The 22572-nt window shown below is 34.5% G+C and overlaps 1 protein-coding gene across 11 annotated transcripts in view; it reads right to left on the reverse strand.

Moving 5' to 3' along the window:
- Window positions 1–1958: 1958 nt before the first annotated feature.
- The window catches only part of LOC108359027 (Sox box protein 14), a 72373-nt gene continuing 51759 nt past the window's right edge, over window positions 1959–22572 (reverse strand). For 10 of the 11 annotated variants that reach the window (XM_017610649.1, XM_017610652.1, XM_017610644.1 and 7 more), the window contains one exon: window positions 1959–3763. In XM_017610649.1, the coding sequence (XP_017466138.1) occupies window positions 2297–3763 (1467 nt within the window). In that variant the 3' untranslated portion in view covers window positions 1959–2296. Of the gene's footprint in view, window positions 3764–12283; window positions 12289–16637; window positions 16643–22572 lie in introns of those variants that run through there. The other variant, XM_017610653.1, reaches the window with a different exon arrangement.

Here is a 22572-nt window from a genome sequence, read left to right on the forward strand (position 1 = left end):
AATATTTAATTTGGATGTGGCCTGCAATGGAATTCGAACCCTGACCCCCTGGAAATCAACAAACTGTGGCAAGCATCGTTGAGCACTCAACTATAGCCCGGCACTTCATTTTAATACGGCGTATTTGAATTGAATATTTCTATTATTCGTACACTACTTTTAAACAGTTTTCATTCGATTTTACTATTTTTCCCCCTCTNCATTAATTTTTTAATCGGTTATATAGTTCATAAGATATTAATATTTAAAAAATCTAAAAACTGAACTTTAACCTTCTAGAACGTCTTCATTTTTCACTTGCGCCAAATAAGGGCATGGTTGAAATGAGCATAAAAAGTGCTATTGATCTGCATTTTTCGTTTTTGCATAGCTGAACGGTCGGTATTCTAGATTTCTTCCAGGAAATGACGAATAACTGAAATCAAAAATGCATATTTTTATGTATTGTTTAGTATTTCCATTAAAACAACAAATATATTGCAAATTCACATAGAATTAATAATACACATTTTACTTCTAATTGTATACTTTGCGTACTTTTTGTAGTACCTTTCTACTACCGTTTTCGCAAAAGGCGATCACATTCTTCCTCTTTCTCCTACTTCCAAAATACAATTCTAGATAAAGGAATGTCAAATTTTAGCTGTCACAAATTACATAACCTTGTATTATTGAATCATGGTATATAAATAAGAACATATGTATTTTTTTAATAACGGGTGGAGGGCGTTTTTGCATACTCGACTCAATTTAATTTTTTGGACGATGTCGTCATTGTACTGTACATTCCTTCTCGTTCTTTAACACGGTAGCATGGCCTGTTTAACGTATGTATCTTTGTACATTGGGGGAAAAGAATAGTAACATCAAACAAAAACCTATTTGATCTAACTAAAAACGTCAATAGAATACTGTATAGTGGAAAATATTATATTCAAATAAGTACATATTAAAATTAAGCAGTTTGCACTTCTTCTTTCATAATTAAGATAAAAACAAAAACAAGAAAACAAATATTTAATTTGGATGTGGCCTGCAATGGAATTCGAACCCTGACCCCCTGGAAATCAACAAACTGTGGCAAGCATCGTTGCGCACTCAACTATAGCCCGGCACTTCATTTTAATAGGGCGTATTTGAATTGAATATTTCTATTATTCGTACACTACTTTTAAACAGTTTTCATTCGATTTTACTATTTTTCCCCCTCAGTTTATACTCAAATACGTGCGTGGTAAATTTTGGTATGAAAGTATTATCTTTAAATACGAACACTTTTAAACGATAATCAAATAAAAGATATTCGTTTTTACTATGCGTTATTTCCCTCAGTGTACATACTTAAGTATGTTAACATTTCTCATTGATTGATTTCGGTTAATTTTAAAACTTTTATAATTAGTAACACAGTGATACAAAATGGTGGTTCATGTCTACATATTTAATGCAACCTAAAGTAAATGAAAGTTTACCCTTCCAATAACAAACTCTCAAAGGATTTTTAGCCTATACTTAAAGTTTTGTATTTTTTTAAATACCCTCTATACAGGAAAAAGTTAGTAAAACTCAATCAATTATCAATTACGTTTTCCTATAATTCTTTTGGAAAGTTATGATATCTTATTATTTTGGAGTCGAGGAATTTATTTATGATGTTTACTTTTAGCTAAAACTTAGCTACCGCCGTCGTACAATTTTTTAGATTTTTTTTTATGGTTTTTCACAACATAATTTTATTTCACTGTTTTAAGGCTGGACGGTGAAAAAAGTTCATTTCATTGTTTTTGTTAGAGAAAATAGCATTATCAGGGAGAAATTTTGTATATCTTATATTTTTTATATCTTAAATCTTATTATGTGTTTGTGTATATGTATATACATACATATATATTTTATATATTCTTAAAGGGTTAAAAGCTAAATAAAAAACCTCTCTTGTATTGAAAAATATTATTTTGGTTAATAAAAATTTAATTTTCCCCAAAGAAACATTATTTTTTCTCCAAAAAAATAAGCAACCAACTACAAATACTTTAAAGGATCTTAGTATATCCTAAAAATCCTTTCTATGTGGGGGTGTATATTCTCATTTACTCTTGCTTTCATCAAATACGTAGAATCTTGTCGCACTGTGTAATTACACCAAAGCTATGTTTTTGCATACATATTGAGTATATATTATTAAAGCAGGGATAAAATTTAAATTTTTATACTATGAACATTTACTTTGACAATGTCTTAAATTTTTATGATAAACAATATTAAATAATGTATTTGTTCTTATTCATATTTGTATTTAAAGACTAGAAAACTCATATCTGTTGTTAAACTCCAAATGGCTGCCTGTAGATTGCGGTGGTAAGTCGTCGTATGTAAAAGCAAGAAGAGCTCCATTGGTATCATAAAACGTATAGTTAGAAGAATTAAGAGTATCCGTTTGAGATAGTTGATTAGAATTAGCGCTTGAAAGTGCGAATATATTTGCACTACTAGTATCTAACACCGCACTGTTGGCACTAATATTATGTCCTATTTGTGGTGAATGGGGTGATGTCAGAATACTACAATCGCTGTCGACACTAGCACAGGGGATTGATATTGCATACATATCATCACCGGCTATAAATCCCGTGTTCCCAACATTTCCACAAATGCGGTTACTATTATGAATTTCAATATTCATTGTCACGGTTTGTTGTTGTATCGCAGAATCTTGATTTTCGGATATACACTCATCTGTGCAATATAATGACTGATTTATAATGTCACAATTGGTATCATCAGTTGAGGAGTTAATAATACTTGAGTGATTATGGCTATCCCGAGAAGATATTAGTGAATCAAAAACAGGTAATTTAGCTGTTTCGTATGGATACTGTATGTGATGCAAATGGTGACTGGCAAGATGTAAATTAGCATCATTTACAATGCTGTTTTCCTCTTCTATTTTAGCTTTTTCAAAATATGAGATCTGAGAAACATTGTTGACATTTGATTGTTCAGGGGTCTGTGTATTGTCATGAGAAAAATCATTTTTGGTATTTTGAAACTCAAATGGAGTTTCAAAAAAGTTGTCAGGATTTATTATTTTTAACACATCTTCAATTTGATATTGAGAGTTATTTTTGAGTTCATGATAGTCGGACGGTTCAATGGGATTTAAGTTAGTTAAATTATCTACAATCCCTGAGTTGATATCACAGATAATTGGATCACTGCAAAAGCTCCTATAATTTGATGTACCCGATAGATAATGGGCACGTTCTCCTACCATGCATATTTTCGCAGAGTCGTAAGAAGTGGTCGTATTTCTTGTTCCATTATGCTTCTTTGTATTGCTAGAGCTTTTCTTCCAGCACCGATTTCGGCGATTAATTCCATCTTGATTGTTCGGTATTAGACTTTGTTTACATTTTCGTTCCATGGAAGATAGCATTCTTTTCTTTCTGATATCATGATTTTGCCCTTTGCGCTCTTCTTTTTCACTATGTCTAGAGGAGGGTTGTCGCGACTGCTTTTTCTGGGGCCTATATTTATAGTCGGGATATTCTATCATGTGTAGTTTACGTAAGTTTTCTGCTTCAATTATGTAAGGTTGTTTTTCTTCCTTGCCTAGAAGTTGCCAACGCCGGCCCAGTTCTTTCGATATTTCTGCATTGTGCAGATCAGGTGTCTTTTCACAAATCTTTCTTCTTTCCATTTGACTCCAAACCATAAATGCATTCATTGGTCTTTTTATATGGCCAGGATAATGTTTTTTAGTCTGTAATTAAAAAAAGTTTGTTTTAAGATTGCATTTGAAAAATTGTAGGTACTAACATTTGCTAATATAAAGGTAAATTTGTTTAAAATTTATTGGTTGGTTTTGACATTTAATTGCAAATATGTCGACTAAAATAAATAGAGCTTAATGAAGTTTCATCTATTTATGTACTTATATTAACACTTATATTAAGAGATTTCGAGGAAAATTCTCAGGACATTTGAGTCCCTTTGCTTAAAGTCCGTTGTGGAAGTTTGGAAGGCTACCCTGTTTTAGAAAGCACTATAAACAATTTATCGATTGTACAAGGAATCAATGAAAAGAAATAGAGAAACGAAAAACATATTGATTTATTTATGATTTTTCCACAATAAATTAGTTCTCCAATCAGAATACAGAGGGGGTTTTGAGGGTCTTATCCCCCTCCTTCCCCTCCCAAAAATATCCGAAACCTGTGAAAATTCAGTACATATGGATGAAGATGTCTATAGTGACTTAGATCTATTGCAAGGCCGATGTGAAAAAATACACTGTACAACAGAAAAAAATTCCCCGGGGTTTCTCAACGGTTTTTAAAACTTTTGGGTCCGCTGAATCCGAATCTGAAGTCAGAATTTTCGGGTCGCTCTAGGTTTTCTGTAGAGTGCGAGGTTTATCCAGAAACCGGNTATAACAATTATATTCAACAATTTTATTGAGCTTGAAAAATGTTATTGAAAATCAACAATAATTTACAAAAGGTAGAAGTTATAGCTGCTATTTCGGAGACCACCACATCTCTTCAGTGACCGCGGTTGAAGAAGTCTGATTAGTTGATGTGGTGATCTCCCAAATAGCAGCTATACCTTCTTAACTTTGTAAATTATTGTTGCTTTTCCACAACATTTTTCATAAAAAACAAGCTCAATAAAATTGTTGGATTCATTCTGAATGCTAATAACCTTGCCGTTAAAACAGAACCAAACACCCCTTGGAATTTTAACAAGATCAGGCCTAGGATCTTTAGGCCCGACCGACCTTACGCATTACGGTATGCATTTTGATTCTAATAATAGAAAGGGTATAGAAAGGTTAATAAAATACAGGAAAATATATTCATAATTATTAAAGTATTCAATATTGCTTTAAACTTAACTAGAAATTAACAATTTGCAAAACATCGGAAACCCTCGATATATTAATGTTTCTCTGGCAATGTATTTTAGCCTCGATGTTCTTTTCTCCGATGCATCGAAACATCGATGTATCGATGTTACAGCTCAAAATTTGCATCACTAGCTCTCGATGCCTTCGATGATATGAGCTCTTATTCAAACGGGGTCATTGATGTTCCTACTGTGCTCTTTTTAATTCGTGAGACTTCTTCTTGATATACCGATGACCCGTTGATGTGTCTAAGACATCTGTGTCGCTTAAACAATTCTGCGCTTCCTTGTATTCATACTTAAAGAATGGGGCTTTATTAGGTAATCTAAAAAGTAAATTTGTAGAGGGATATCTAAATATCTTGATTCCAGCGCCACCTATGTTTTGGGTACGTTTGGGACACACTTCTTATCAAAAAGTAATACCCATTAATCCAGGTCGTGCGATAAAGACGGATTCTCTAAATATATCGACTCCAGCGCCACCTGTCGTCCGGGGTAAACAGATAAAAATATAAAAAAGAAAGATTTTCAGTTTACCATAAATTAAAGGAGACATAGACTATATTTCTTATTTAGTTTAAGGCCTCCTTATGAAAAATACTTTAATTTTTTTCCGGTGTAGAAACATAAATACTATTCAGACATCCCACTCGTGAGCATTCGACATGTCAAAGCAAAGTCTCAGAGTATACTGAAGACTTTTAAATTAAAATTGAAGGTATGTGGGAATAAATAGGACTCCTTACATAAACACATCTTCTGCTTTGTGGCATCCAGTAAGAATTCTTGCTGCAATTATATTGGTCATTATTTTCTTTACTAAAAAGCTTGTTTTAGTATTAAGATTAGGTGGATTAAGGTACCTAAAGAAGAATAAAATGCGCGTTACTTTTTAAATTGATATTCTCTTAACGTAGACGGCATGCTTGGTGGGAGGTGCTACGACATCTTTCAAACTCGTATCCCTGTTTAGTTTACAACAGGTCATTTCGTTTAGGTGTATGTTTGTAATGGGTCCAAGGTTATGATTCTCTGAACGAACTACATCTATTGGAGGTACCACGCCCCTGGCAAACACTCACTCTCTTTCAGTTTACTATAAATGCCCCGAACTCTTGTACAAACTCATTTGTATACATTTACCATAGATCTTCTCATCAAATTTTAAAGTCATGTGAGTTAGGAGTCCGAAAATATAGCAAATGTGAGATTTCAGGGCAATGGAATATGTCGTGGCCCTTATACAAACTCACTAATGTTTACCTCGCTATAAGCGCCTACTTTAATTATGTCTTCACAATAATTTCGAAGTCATGTGACTTATCGTTCCTAAGTTATAGCTGATTAAAATTTTACACCTGTAAGATGTTCCACGCCTCCTTTAACAAACTTATTTATATATGTCGATACTTTAGTTTAAACATCTATCATAGATCTGTCCTCACATCAAATTTCTAAGTCATGTGACTTACGGTTCCGAAGCTATTGCTGATTAAAAGTTTCACGCCTATGGAATTTGCCATGCCCCTTGTACAAACTCACTCATATATACCTTACTGTAAGCGCCTACCATGGATATCTTTTCATTAGAAATTTCATTTCATTTGACGTATAATACCGAAGTTATGTGCCACGTCCCCTTTACAAAAGTATATCTTCTTTACAATAAGCAGCTATCATAGATATGTATGTCAACACACTAAGTTTCAAAACCAAATTTCAGGTTAAGATTCCTTGACCCCAAAAACCTTAAGTTCCACTTGTTTAATGATTTTAAAAAGAATAAACCACGTACTCTGCAGAAAACCTTGCGTGAGACCTGAAATTCGAGATATAAAACAGTTGTCCTTAAGAAATTTACATCCAAACTTAACGATTTACTCTTCGAGCTACTTTCGAACATATATATCGAGGGCCTCTATCTGGAATTTTCACAAAACCTACTTTGTGATGTTAGAATCCATCTGTGACCTGTTATCACTTATGCTAATTCTGACTTTGCAGTTTAATAGTAAATTTTTCTGTAGAGCATTATACAGGGTCAGCATTAATATCACCGATGACAGTTGAGTCTTAGGCGGATTTTTATCTCATTTTTGTGAAAAGTACAGATAGAGGGTATTGAATATAAGGCCTCGATATGTGACAAAAATCGAAAAGTGCACCAGGAAAATATTTTATGTCAGCATTTTGTTCAAACTGTTATATGTTGTTGCTATGGTTACTGGTTTTTATACGGGTTTAAACATGCAAATTTCAGCCCTTTTTCTTAGCACTCTACCGCATACGAAGCCAAATATGGTGTCTCTTCTTTGGCAATTTTTTCCAACCTAACCAGTGTTATAAAAATTTATCAAACTAATTAAATACATTGAGAAATTCACTACGAATAAAGGAACATAATTGGTTTGCCTATGATTAGATAGCATTTGATTACATCCTCACAAACTCACTCAACTGCAAAAAAGGCAAACGCAAAAGACAGACGCATGTTGTTCTTGTAAAATAAAACATATATTCTTAATTCACATATCCACTTCTGCGTCAATCAATAACGCTGTGAAACACGTCTAGGAATCGAGATATATCGATTTGAAGTTAGTAACTATCATATAGGGGAAATTGTCACCTTTGGTGGTCATAACTCGAGAACCACTAGTCCGATTTTGCTCAAACAAATTAAAAAAAATTAAAAATTACAATTCCTTTAATCTGTTCATATAAAGTTTTTCTATATAATCAACAGTTTTGCCGGTAAAAATAAATGTATGAAGAAAAAAAATATTTTTTGCCTAAACAATTAAATTTTTTTATTTTTTAAATTCATAAAATTTTATAAATAAATAAATAAATAATAAATAAAGCGAAACGCTGGGCCACGTATAATTGTTTTTGACCGATATAACATTTCCCGTTGGTTTCATCCCATCCCGATTTTGACTGTCGCATAGTGTAATTATTTTACCGCCGCCCAACACTTTTCTATTTTTTTCATACAATTTCCCATATATATGGGAAATAAATTAAAAAAAAAAAACTTGGAGTTGTTTTTTCTTTCGATTAAGGCTTATTAATACGTAAATAACTTGTTTTTACCAATTAAAATTTTTATATTCAGAGAGTTAAAGGACAAGATTTCTTAAAATACCAAAAATTTTACCAGTTCTTGTCATCGTTATTCTAGGTCAGAGGAGGGCATTTTTTGATTTTCCAAACACATGTAATTGGGCTTCGAAATGCTGCTTGCTGCGACGTCGACACATGTATACTATCAGTGTTGCCGCGCCGTCTCAAGAAAATGTATCCCTGACCAAGCCGAAAATGTATCCAAATGTATCCAATTTTCTTTTTTTACATATACATCTCATAATTTGTAAGAAAACCAAACATTTGAATGAAAAAGACATAATTTAACCCATCCTGAGGACTTGGAATACATGTGCATAAAATCAAACATTTGTAATTTCAATTTGTAAAGTACAGTTTTTGTGCATAATTATTTTGCAAAGTAAATATAATAAATAGCAAGTACACTCTAAAAAGAGCATGTAAAACTTCTACTGAAAAGTATCTATTTTTCAACAAGAATCTGTATATATATACGTATAGGTTGTTCAGTATTTGATTTTGAACTTGAGATCTTTAAGAAATACACATAAATACACATATACAGAACGTTTAAAATTGCAAAGATTTTCAAACTACAAATACATTTCCTACTAATAGTAAACATTACTTTATTTTAAACATTTTATGTGTAATTTTGCTCTTCCGACAAATTCGTTACGTAAAAGTAAACAGACAATGATTAATTTTATTACACCGCATGCAAATTTGCACACATTAAAAGAGGAAACTGGTTACTTCTCTCCATATGCGCAAATAAACAAAATTTCTTTAGAGTGTATTTAAAGTCTTTTCAGTAAAATTCATAAAAGTTTCCTTAAATAAATCAAATTTAGTTTTTTAAACTACATTGAAATGTTCTTTTTTTTTTATTAACAAATGAAAATATGTGATATGAAAGATATTACTACAGAAAGAGTATAATTTACTTTATATATATCGTCGTTTAAAGTACAAAACCGCCTATCGTCATTCTGCAAAACCGCGTAACTGACATTTGCTGCCGAAAATTGGATTTGCTCACACAAGCTCTTGGCTCAATCCTTATCCATTCGTCCTGAAATATACTAGCCAGAAATGCGATTGCTTTATAAAAAAGAGAACCATTTTGAAATATAAGTGTTTTTACTCTCTAGAAAATAATTTATGCAACGTCACATACGCGGTTTTGCATTATCTTGATACGCGGTTTTGCATTTTGTTGATACGCGGTTTTGTACTTTAAACGACGATATGTATATTAAGATCTTGCGTAAAGCATCCTTTTAAGCTAATTAAAGCAATTGCGCTTATACCTATTTTGGAGAGATCTCTTCATATGTTCATTGCTTCGTTCACAAAAAATAAAATGCTTTAATTTCACGCTTAAGTAGCGATTCTTTATACGTTTAGAAAACGTAATGCTTTCTACCATCTTTAATGAAAATCGATTTTTGAACGAAAAAAACTTTATAGGAAATATAAAATTTTGGCCTTTTTAAAAAAGTATCCACATTTATACTGACCGGAAAAAATAAGTATCCCGCAAAAATTCGTCTAAAAATGTATCCAATTGGATCTATTTAGATCCAAACGGCATCCCTGTATACTATCATCGTCTTCGTGCGTCTTACGATAATTGACGATTGACTGATGCTTCGCTGGTGTTTCGGCAAAGCAAATCAAATCAGTTGCTGTTGAGAGTGTTCGGAAGAAAAATTTTCTTAGTGGTAAATAAGCATGAAAAATTGTGGTACATTCCAAAACAATGTGGTAGATTCAAATAAATAAATTTATAAATACGTTATATGCACTTATGGTCAGCTGATTAAGTTAAGTGACATTTTGACCGGTTTTGGCTATTTATATTTTTGTTTATTTAATGTTTATCTGTTTTTTTGCTGATGGTGCTAGGCATTTTCTTCCATATAAAAGAAATTGCCAATCATTACTAATCAACGCGATTTCTTAGCGCTTGAAATTTGCACTTTGAGCTACTAAATTTTAATGGGCTATAAAACTGCATACCTAAAACTTTTCTAGAAATTCTAAATAAAAAGCCAAATCGACAGAATAAGGTGTTTTCTGATAGAGAATCATTTTCTGATAGACATAGATAATTTTCGTGTTGATATATATTACTTTCACCAACGATAAATTTAATAAAGAACGCGGCTTTTAATTCTAAAAGCTTCAGTGCTCGATCACCCTCTTTCAACTTTTCTAAATGATTATGACACAGTTTGTAATGTCTTTTTAAACTAGACATAACATTGCGACTCATAACGCGATAGCAGATCACGCATTGCGCACACCCATCCATTCCCTCCCGAAACATTTTATGTGTGTATTATTCGAATAGTTGCGCAGTGAAGTCTCAGCAGCAACTGATTTGATTGCATTGCCGAAGTGCTAGAAAAGCATCAGTCAATCGCATAGTTGCCAACTTGGTGCTTTAAGCACTAGATTTAGTGCTTTTTGAAAATTAAAACGCCAAAAAAAATTATTTAGTGCCTAGTGCCTTTTTTAGTGCTTTTTTCTGAACTAAAATTACTTCGAGATAGTTAAAACTTGAAATAATTTGGAGTATGGAGTGTGGCAGCACTGAATTTACAAGAATATACAAATTTAAATGGACTAAAATACAACCATGGTTGATAAAAAGCTGAAGTTGCAAAGCCACCTTGTTAAATTCTATTCGCGTTGAAAATGCTAGTACGCAAGTAAGTTAAGTATTTGTTTTTTTCTTTTCTAATTATTTGTACCAATTTTGTTTTTTTTTTACCACCTGAGTAAAACACATCGTTTCTTGGTGCTGAATCCAAATCTGGCCTCACAATAGCCATAGCACTAGAATTTTGAGATATCCTAACCTCACAGTGCCAAAAACACGGTTTTTAGCGATATTTGAGGTCATATAATGAAAACATAAAATTATTTGCTCATTTCTAATTAGGACATTATTTTCGTTTGATGCGATTCGATTTTTCTTTCTCGAGATATACCAGTTTTAATGTGCAGTACTTCGGTATTATGTTATGAAAAAAGCATCCCTTGATTCAAAAAAATTTGGTGCTTTTAGTGTGGTAAAACGCTTTTTTCCAAGTTTTTGGTGCTTTTTGAAAATCAAAAGTTGACAACACTGGTCAATCGTCAATTATCGTAAGACGCACGAAGACGATCATATCATACATATGTCGACCAGTGATAGGACTTCTACCACATTGTGGTAGATCTGCCACTTTTTTGAGCATCTACCACATCTACCACTCATGGTCTGAAATCTACCACATATTCGCGTTTTTGAGTAGTTTTATTTTTGCTTGACATAATCTTCTTAATTTTAAGAGCAAAAATTGTCCAACACCATGGGTGTAGCCAGGTAGGGGCAGGGGGGTGCTCGAGCCTCCCCCCCCTAACTTTCAAATTTTCTTTATATATATATAAAATAGTTCCCTGAAATGCCAGCTTAATAGGGTCGAGCCCCCCTAAATTTCATTCTGGCTACGCCGATGTGCAACACTATTTGGTAACAAAAATGATATAATACAAGATTCGGCATTCCCGTCGACGATGAAATTTCTCAAGTAAAAGTAAACAAATCCGAATGGGAGGATAAATAAACTGTACAATAGTAAAGTTTCTCAGTAATCAATTTTTCGACAAAAAACGAGGTTTTATTGTGTTAAATTGCAAGATATATGATTTATAAAAAGAATTAATAGCAAAAATGTTAAAAAATGGTTATTTTTGTGAAAGTATTAGCAAATTTAAATGCATGTAATGTTTCTGAGGCGTTGTTTACTTTTACTTGAAGTATGTAAAACTCGGCAAACCTCAATTAGCTGTTTCTGGAACGTGCCACATTTGTTCGCTACTTCGTGATGTGATAAAAGGAAAAGCTGGCAGCAATCCGCAAGGTTGCATAATTCTCTTAAAATGTGTTCGAAAAATATCTTAATGTTACGATTATCCTTGAAATTTTGAGGGATTTCCCAAATATCTTACGGCTCGTATCGCTGGATTGTTAAATAAATGCTCATGATGACCAATTTGTAGTACAATTAACTTTATTGTACCACAAACGGTTTATAATACTCGCTAATACAGTAAAAACACTTTACAATACTCGTTAAAGCAATTACGACGCTTTACAAAACTTGTTACCACAATTAAACTTATAGCTTGCTTATTTGCAACTCACTTTACTTGTAGCTTGCTGACTTGTTACCAACTCACTCCGGTGTCTGGTGGCGCCCTTATATACCTGTGCTCACACTCATGGCAACTCTAGAACGTTCTGAAGTTCATCGCTCATTCTCTTTCTCTCGCTGTTCGCAGTGTTCATCCAACTTGATGTTTCTCTTTGTGGAACATTCTACGTCATTCCTCGAACATTCTGCCTATTTATCGTTGTTCGCTTCGCGTTGCCGCAGTATTCGCCACATTAATATGGAAGGAACTGCTTTACACTGTCAAGGAAAAAAATTGCCAAAACAATCCTGCACTTTCTTATACTAAAATTAATTTTTTTTTTGTCTAATTAAAAAGTTTGCCATCTAGGTGAAACCTTGCAGAATTGTTTTAATTTTTGTACAAAGTTTGACCCAATCCCACAGATCTACCACATTTTTTTGAAATCCACCACATTTTTTTTGAAATCTACCACATTTTTTCCAGATTCTATCACACAGAATTTTTTTAAAGTCCGATCACTGATGTCGATGTCGCAGCAAGCAATGTGGTTTTTTGTTGTAGAAAATGCCCATTCATTAATGCGCAAATGAACAAATTAAAAAAAAAGAGTTTCAAGATCTGAAAGTTTTTTAGCTTACGGTGGTAGAAGTAGTAGAAACGTAATTTAGAAAAAAAAGTGTTATCTATTCCAAAAATGTTGTAAAGTCCGAGCACTGGCTGTTGAGCAAAACATCGCTGCTTCGCACACAAGCGCATGTATGTGATAGTGTGAGTGCCCACCTCTGTTCTAGGCAGCGTTGCCAGGTTGACGTTTTTAACGTCATTTGGACGGTTTTTGTATCCCGTTGACATTCGGACGTTTTTTATGTAAAAAATGGCGTTTTTTAACTTCTTAGTAATTTTTCTCTGTTACTAAATCTTGTAAGTAGAACTGATTTTGAATTATTTTCTTAATAAATCTTTACAAGCTTTGTTTTTTGCAGCATCTTCTTCAAAAGATATTTATTCTTTGGACACAGATGACTTAAATATAATGCAAAGCAAGCGCACGCGCATTTTTTTTTGGAAGAGGCTTATTGCAGTGTTTACAATTGCACATTAAAAGCCAAATCAGGAAGAGCTGATCTATTGCAGCACGCACGCTCGCAAAAGCACCAAAAAACTGTAGCAGCATAAAAAGTCAGACTTTTTTAAAGCTTCATTGAAAATTTCATGAACGAAAATGTAATGATTCTTAGCAGATCGTAATTTATCATTTTCGACAACCGACCACCTAATCAAATGTCTCGAGAAAAAAAATATTAGCAATCAACGCGATTCTTTAGCAACTTAAAATGTGCACATTATTACCCTGAAATTTAATGGGCTATCAAGCTGAATACTCAAAAAAATTCTTAAAAATCTGAATAAAAAGTTGAAAATCTAGCTGAAACTTTGCAGATTTTTTTTATAATTTTTGCACAAAGTTTGAAATGTGGATTTATCTTTAGTTTGTTATATCAAGAGCTAGGCTTTTATGGAAAAATAATAAATTAAATTAATTAAACAAAAGAAAAACACCACAATCGACGTTTTTTTAGACCAAGAGGGACGTTTTCTCTCGCCCGCGTCGTGAAATTATCCTCTTTGCTCTTCGACGCTGAGGCTCAGAAAAGATCAAGTGAAGCTCTTTGTGAATGCTTAGGTGCTTTCCATATATTACGTAAGGGAGTTTTCGCCTGTTTGTGTTCGAGCTGCATTTTTCGGTTATAATAGACACCGAAGAGTAACGTTTTTTGTAGAAAAATAGAAAAATTAAAGCAAAAGTTGTCAAAAATTGTAATATCCTCCGTATTTAATGTATATTTTTTCATTTCAATGCAATTTAGTACTTTAATTGGGTGAATTTTCGTATTTTATAAAGAACAATTTTGAATAATATAAGAAAAATAATATTACGTAAGAATCTGCGGGACGCCCCCTCCCCCCATATAAGAAAAAGTAAGAAAATTCTAGACCCGCCCTCCCGCACGAAGGTCTTACGTAATATATGGACAGCCCCCTATGAAGAATTCTGGAAATTCTGGCATTGCATATTTTACGGGGAAAAACTTTGCTACCAGCGTATGATATGAATGTGCAATACTGTTCGGATTGTACTTTAATTAATCGCTAAATTCCTAAATCTTTCAAGTTCTTTTCGCTGGATTGTTAAATAATTGTCAAAATTACAGTAAACCTACCTTTGTACCATGATACAAAAAAGAAGGTAGTTTCATTTAATGACGTTCGTTGTTGTTGTTAACCATTTGACTTTTAATAAAATTATGACATTTCATCAAATTCATGCTACCTGATCACTAGAAGAAATATTTTTTTTTTAAGCAGAAGATTTTATCAGTACATTCAAAGATGTGGAATATGATGACCTAGAAAATTATGATTTCGAAAATGGGGTTGACGACTAGGTTTCAGAAAGCATGAAGAAAGTGTATACTTACATATCGTCGCTTAAAGTACAAAACCGCGTATCTTCGCTCTGCAAAACCGCGTAACTGACATTTTTTGCCAAAAATTGGATTTGCTCACACAAGCTTTTGGCTCAAGCCTTATCCATTCGTCCTGAAATGCGATTTCTTTGTAAAAAAAAGAGAACCATTTTGAAATATGAGAGTTTTTACTCTCTACCAAATAATTTATGCAACCGCACATACGCAGTTGTGCATTTTGTTGATACACGGTTTTGTACTTTAAGCGACGATCTGTTAGTTGCTTATCGGAGGGCGGCTCAAGGCNACGGTTTTGTACTTTAAGCGACGATCTGTTAGTTGTTTATCGGAGGGCGGCTCAAGGTNAAAACAAAAAAATAACAGAATAATGAGCGCGTGGTTTTTATTACAAAATGGAAAGAATAATTACGATGTGATCTCCGTTAACAGTTTACATTTTAAATATTTTTAATNTTGCAAAATCTTATGAGAAATTTAAAAGTAAATTTGAACCGAAATATAAAGAGGTTTCATTTGGGAAGAACATTTTTTAGAATTCGATTTTTAAATCGCAAGATTGCATTCAAAATAAGAAAACAAAAAAATAATAGAATAATGAGCGCGTGGTTTTTATTACAAAATGGAAAGAACAATTACGATGAAGTCTCCGTTAACAGTTTACATTTTAAATATTTTTAATAAAAAAAATGCGTACCACGTAAGTAAAAAAGTACCAAGCACTGATAACGGTTTTTGATTTGAAGTGTTATTACATTGGTATAAGAAAATACTCCGATTTATTGTTTTAATATTATCAAAGTGGCAAGGCCGTTGAGTATACTCACAATTTATGAAACTTCAAAAAATTTTATTATCCGTCAAAAGTTTTTGTGAAAAATTCATTAATTTTTTAATGCATTAATGGTATTTAAACAAATAATGTCAATGTATAAAGTTAATGCATTAATTTATGAAATTTAATGCAAATGAATATTTCAATGCATTAATTCTGAAAAATGTAATGCTAATGAATTTTTTTTTTCATTAAATTATCCAAGCTAATGCTAATGAAAAAATTTTAATGCACTAAAATGTTTAATACTTTTGCTCGTTTGCATTATTAAAAACCATTAAAATTTTTTTCTAGTAAAATATAAATAACCTCTTTTGGAAGGACTTGGAATAATTACTAATAGTTTTTTCAGCTTCATTATATTATGTGTATTTGTAGAAAAATTCTTCTAAACATTGTTGATGTTTTAAGAAAATTAAAGCCAACGTGCATGCAACGCAGAGTGCTTATGTAGATTTTAATGTTGATTGTTGATGCATACCGATTACATATATTAAGTACGAGCCAAAAACGGACAGATAGCCAGTTTAGCAGCGCATGTACACGACTGAGGACCTACTCTGATCTAAATCAATCAATAAACCGTTTTTTAGTTCCATTTGACAATGTGAGTTTACCTATTTAACGACAAATGCCATTGAACTTGACATAGTGAAAACTAGCCTTAACGTCCGTCACTATCTTTTTTTACCTTAAAATTCTACCCTCAAAGTCAGCAAAGATTTTTTATACTTCAAAATAAAATTAGTTAATGGGTTTTTAATGCTTGTTATAATTTTACTGCAGTAAATTATTGCAATAGCATTCATTTAAACATTTTAATGTTAGTACAAAAAAAAAATCATTAGCATTATTTCTTCGGAATTAATGCATTGAATTTTTCATTTACATTAAATATCAAAAATTAATGCATTAATCTTTTTCATTTACATTAAAATGCTATGCATTAAAAATTTAATGCATTTTTCACAACTCTGCTTTATTGAAACTACCTTCTTTTTGTATCATGCTTTGTACAACAAACAATTTAAAATACTTGCTAAAGCAATTGATCTTTACACTCGTAGCTTTCTGTTTTACAACTGAAATTTTCGTTTGGTAACTCGCAACTGAACTTTTTGTGCGCTCTTGAAACGCCTTTATATACCTGCGTTCGCCCCCACAGCAACTCACTCTAGAAGGTTCCTATTAANAAATTTTTTTCTAGTAAAATATAAATAACCTCTTTTGGAAGGACTTGGAATAATTACTAATAGTTTTTTCAGCTTCATTATATTATGTGTATTTGTAGAAAAATTCTTCTAAACATTGTTGATGTTTTAAGAAAATTAAAGCCAACGTGCATGCAACGCAGAGTGCTTATGTAGATTTTAATGTTGATTGTTGATGCATACCGATTACATATATTAAGTACGAGCCAAAAACGGACAGATAGCCAGTTTAGCAGCGCATGTACACGACTGAGGACCTACTCTGATCTAAATCAATCAATAAACCGTTTTTTAGTTCCTATTAAACGTTATCAAACATTCCATTTGACGTTTCTCGACGCCCAAGCTTCCTCATCTTTTATCACGGGCTCCTTCATTCTCTTGTTATTCATTTAGGCCTGTCATTCGTTTTTTGCAGTACTCGCCATAATACATTCATATGTATCCATGTACATATTTACATAAGTACTTGTATGCATATGCACGTTTTCACACTAGAATCACAGAAGATTTATTCACACGGTTGCACACTGGATGAAAACGAGCATAACAAAATGTATATCAGCCATTCTTTTTTAAGTCGTACGGATTTCGCAAAAAAATATGTCATGTCTCCCATTCGCTTCAAATTTTTTTACGGGTTCTATACATGAAATAAGCTAACACGTGTTCGACGAATTTTTTTTTCTTTTTTCTCTTCGGAGATATGATCTGTCAAAATTTGCAATTTGGAAAAGAATGTCTCATATACTATGCTTTCTTACAAAACATATGCATGGGTTTCGACGTTGCATATTTTCCAGCATAGGAAAACTTGTTTCCCATGTATTCTGTTTTTGTGTGTTTGCAAGTTATGAAATCCACGCAACGTGCAAGGACTTTGCAAGATTTCGAGAATACCCCTAATATTTTATCGCAAATTTTGTCATAACGAGGGATCGCACACCTGATATCGCAAGAAATAGCCGAAACGTTTTTGTAACTCGAAAAACCCTTATTCTTCTTATTTGGCGCTATAACCGCCTTTGGCCGCATTCAACAAAAACGCCAGTCGTTTATTTTCAGTGACAACTGACGCCAATTGGAAATGCCAAGTGAAGCCAACTCCTTCTCCACCTGGTCTTTCCATCTAAGTGGTGGCCTCCCTATTCCTCTGCTACCACCAGCGGGTTCCAAGTTGAATACTTTCAGAGCTGGAGCGTCGGTGTCCACTCGAATGGCATGGCCAAGCCAGCGGAACCGCTGTATTTTAATTCGCTGCACTATGTCCATGTCGTTGTAAGCTCGTTCCATCGTCTGCGGTACTCGCCGTCGCCAACGCGTAAAGACCCGTAAATATTCTGCAAAATCTTTCTCTCGAATACTCCAAGAGCAGCCCCATCGGATTTTGCCATTGTCATATAACAGCACCTCGGCATAAGCCAGCAATTGCACGCTCTTGTAGTAAATTGTTCCTGAGCGGTTCAGTTCTGCAGCTCTTATTATCTTCTCCAACATCAGATTAAAGAAGTCACATGGAGCTAGTGGTATTGCTCAATGTCATTTTACACAGCCGTATAAGTTTGGCGGAAATGCAAAATTCAGACGTAGCGGCGTGTAGGCAACTCCTTTTAGTGCTGTCGATTTGGCGTATTGTGAATACCTGGTCTATGGTAGATTTTCCAAGCCACACTGATTAGACCCAATCAGTTCATTGACCGTGGGCTTCAGTCTTTCACACAATACACTCGATAAGACCTTGTAGCCTATGCTTAGAAGGCTGATCCCGCGGTAGTTGGTGCGAATGGCGCGGTCGCCTTTCTTATGGATTAGGCACAGCACACTTAAATTCCAGTCGTCGGGCATGCGTTCATCTGACCATATTCTGCATAAGAGTTAATGCATGCACTTTATCAACTCCTTGCCACCGTTCTTGAATAGCTCAGCTGGCAGACTGTCAGCTCCAGCAGTTTTGTTGTTTTTCAGCCGCGTTATTGCTATTCGCACCTCGTGATAGTCAGGCGGAGGAACATCGACTGGGAGCTCGGGTTCTTTTCTCCACAACTTTCCGTCCTGGCACCATTCAGTAGGGTGGAAAAGTGTTCCCTCCATAATTTAAGTACGTTCCCAACATCGGTAACTAGGGCGCCATTGGAGTACGCCCTGGTCTTGAAAACTTCCGTAAGTCGCCTAACTCTGTGGTAAAATTTTCGGGCATTCTGCCTGTCGGCCAGTATTTAAACTCTACTCACTGACGTATTTCGGGCTCACTCTTCTTATTACGGCAAATACGTCTCGCTTCCCTCTTTAGATCCCTATAGTGGTCCCACATAGCGCGCGTTGCGTCCGATCGCAGCGTGGCCCTGTAGGCGCAATCTTTTTTCTCTGAAACTTCCTGACGCTCCTCATCATACTAGTTGTTCCTTCGGGCTGGCTGAAATCCGACTACTTCTTCAGCGCTGAAGAGTACTATTTGAGAGCAGGTGTCAGATTCGAGTAGCGAATGCATTGGCTCTCTCTTGTGATTGCAGCCTTTCGACTTTAAGCTTTCCTTGCATATTTGGGCGCACATTTTTTGCTGCGCAGAAGCGACTGCGTGTTTTGGCTCCAACAAGATAGTGGTCCGAGTCGATGTTTGGGCCTCGGAGTGCCCAACCTAGCATTGAAGTCGCCAAGCACGTACGTGCGTTCCAAGCACTCATAGAAGAGATCCTTGGACACTTCATCCTTCTCTTCCGTCAGCGCATGGGCGCAGATGAGCGAGATTTTGAAGAATCNGGCCTCGGAGTGCCCAACCTAGCATTGAAGTCGCCAAGCACGTACGTGCGTTCCAAGCACTCATAGAAGAGATCCTTGGACACTTCATCCTTCTCTTCCGTCAGGGCATGGGCGCAGATGAGCGAGATGTTGAAGAATCTTACATGGCAGCTGTAGTATGAATGGCGGAGATGTTAGCTTTTGTTCTTACGAGGACATCAACCAGCCGGGCAGAGACGCCTTCCCCATTAAGGGTCCGGATATTCCAGGTGCATGCCCTCAAATCGTAGTCCTTTAGACGTTGGCCGTGGTCGTCATCATAAGAGGCTCTTGCTTCGCTTCTTCACTGGAAGGGGTTTTCACATGGCGGGTTTAAACCCCGAGCACAACCCGTTGCTGGGACGGGGGTGGTTTCGCAACCAAATACACATTTATATAGGGAGCAGCTTGCTCCAAGACAGACACCCGCTTGCAGCCGCACATACTGGTGAACAGACTCTGTAGACTTCAGTGAGCCCTTAAACCGAATAAGTCGGAGTGGCCCCACCGAAGATCCCTCTCTTTCTGCCGTGACCCAAGGCTCCACTTGGATTGGTTATCGAATCTCGCACGTGGGTTGCTCACGTTGCCTAGAGTGCGCGAACGCAAGAGGCGGAATTGAGTATAGCCGTGCAACTGTAACTGTATACCCAGCACAACGACAATACCCAATTGCACTCCTGTGACTGCATACCCACTCGAAAAACTCGCCTTCCGATATATTGGTGGTATGTTTTGTTAATACTACGTTCAAATCGACGAGTTAAACATGTTAAATGGGCTTGAAGCAGTTAAATGAACAAAACTTGTTCGTAAACAAGTTAAATCGCATGCAATTTTTATTGGAAAATTTAACCAGTTAAATCATTTAACTCGTTTGAAAACCAGTTCAGAGCAGAGTTGTATCAGAAAGCTTTCTGCTTCAGCCAATCAGAAAGAGCCAAAAGCTTTCATTTGATACGCCAATGTTCAAAAATTTATATTCTAAAAAATATGTAAATAAAAAATTTTCAAAAAATATTAAAATTTTATGCATGTGTCCAACAAAAAAGAAGCCAAGGCGATAATTAATTATTTCCCATCACGCCTCATCGTACGCAGAGATAAATAGTGCATACGAACTAAACATTTTGAAGTCTCTAAGGACCAGTTTTTCAGTGCCAGTTTAAACTTGGATTAAGTAAACTGAGTTTAAATTGAACACCTGGCTGACATTGGATTGGCTGGTCTTAGTTTAAACCAGCCAGATCGGGCGTTAAACTTGTTTAAACCACGGCCGTGCATTGAAAAACTGGCCCTAACAGGTCTATTCTGCGCTGGGGCTTTATTCTGTAACTGTGAGAAAATGTAGCGTAGACCGAGTGCAAAACTCACAACCAAAAACTCACCGACTAAAATTCAGTGAGTTTTTCGGAAGAGAAGTGTACACAATTTTGACAGTTAAAACTCACACATGCTGAATCTCAAAATGAGGAAGTGTACACAATTTTGACAGCTAAAACTCATTCTTACTCTTCCTGAATCGCAAAATGAAGAGTGCACACAATCTTCAGTGTACACTTAAAAACTCACAGTTACAGAATAGAGCCCCTGGTAATGCAAATTTTGTAATCGGTTAATAAAGTGCCTGGCAATTTTGAAACCCTTTTCGGTAACCGGTAAATTTTGTTACCATCTCATAAGCTGGTAACAAAGTATTGCCCCGTGAATATGCAATGCCAGAATTTCCAGCATTCTTTATAGCTGAATTGCTGAATATTTTAACTGCATTTGGTTACTTAGGTATCAATAAGCAGTAATCGAAAGAGAAAAACTTGGGTCTACCACCTCTAGTCTACACTAGGGATGCAAGGCAAAAAAATACATCGATGTTTTCTTCGATTTGATGCTTCGAATATCGTATAAAAACATCGATATTTTCGATGCATCGAATGAAAATATCAACAGTTTCTTTCAATTAAAAATATACAACAAGAAAATAATCGTAACTTCGATCAGTGTTTAAGTAATAACTCATAGTGAAATGTATTAATTGATCCCATATTTTTCTGTTCTTTTGAGAAGGCTTCGAAATTTTCGGAAGGTATGGAAGTGGCGACAATTGTTAAATATTTATAAGCATAATAAACTAATATAAAGTGTGCCAGCTAGCAATGACATTATATTTCGGTCACTTATTTGGCAATTTATTATCGTAATTTTTTCCTTCATTTGACCTTCATGTTAACCTTTTTGAGAGATAAATTATGAAGTTTTTTGATTTGAGTAAACAAAAAAAAAACATGTCAATAAATTCTTGCGGCAAAAGTACACACAACGTTGCATTACTGATGTTTTCAGTCCATCGGGATGAGGACATAAGCCGAAATCAGGCAGAGGTATGCAACAAAACCAAGGATTAATGCCAGAAACTCAAATTTTGCTTTGAAATAAGCGTACATCAAACTGGCTGGCACATTATATATTTCACACATATATTATTTCTTTATATTGATAAGCTATGTGGAACAATTTTGGAATATGCTGTTTAAAATCTGTCCAAATTTCCAAATGGTTTTAGAGTGTCAATATCATATCAATTAATATCATAATAAGTAGTAATTTATTAATGCACTGACATTTTGGATAATATTAATATAATGTATATTCTAATAGTGCATAAATAGTGAAAAAACCATATTTAGAATAGATACTGGAGCGAAGAGTTTGAAAGAATACAAAATAATTTTTGTATGTACAGTGCAAGGTGAATCTATATAAGGTGGTTTATCGGATCCGATGATTTCACGACGACTTTGCACCTTTTGTCTAAATGATGTGTTTGCGGCAATTTCATTTTGTACTGATTGTCAATATGCATATAATTTGTTATTGTGATTTTCGTTTTTATTCTGTTAACACCANGAAACTCAAATTTTGCTTTGAAATAAGCGTACATCAAACTGGCTGGCACATTATATATTTCACACATATATTATTTCTTTATATTGATAAGCTATGTGGAACAATTTTGGAATATGCTGTTTAAAATCTGTCCAAATTTCCAAATGGT

This window comes from Rhagoletis zephyria, unplaced genomic scaffold (assembly GCF_001687245.7).
Source record: "Rhagoletis zephyria isolate East Lansing unplaced genomic scaffold, Rhagoletis_zephyria_1.1 Rzeph_scaffold_00327, whole genome shotgun sequence".
Classification (NCBI taxonomy): Eukaryota; Metazoa; Arthropoda; class Insecta; order Diptera; family Tephritidae; genus Rhagoletis; species Rhagoletis zephyria.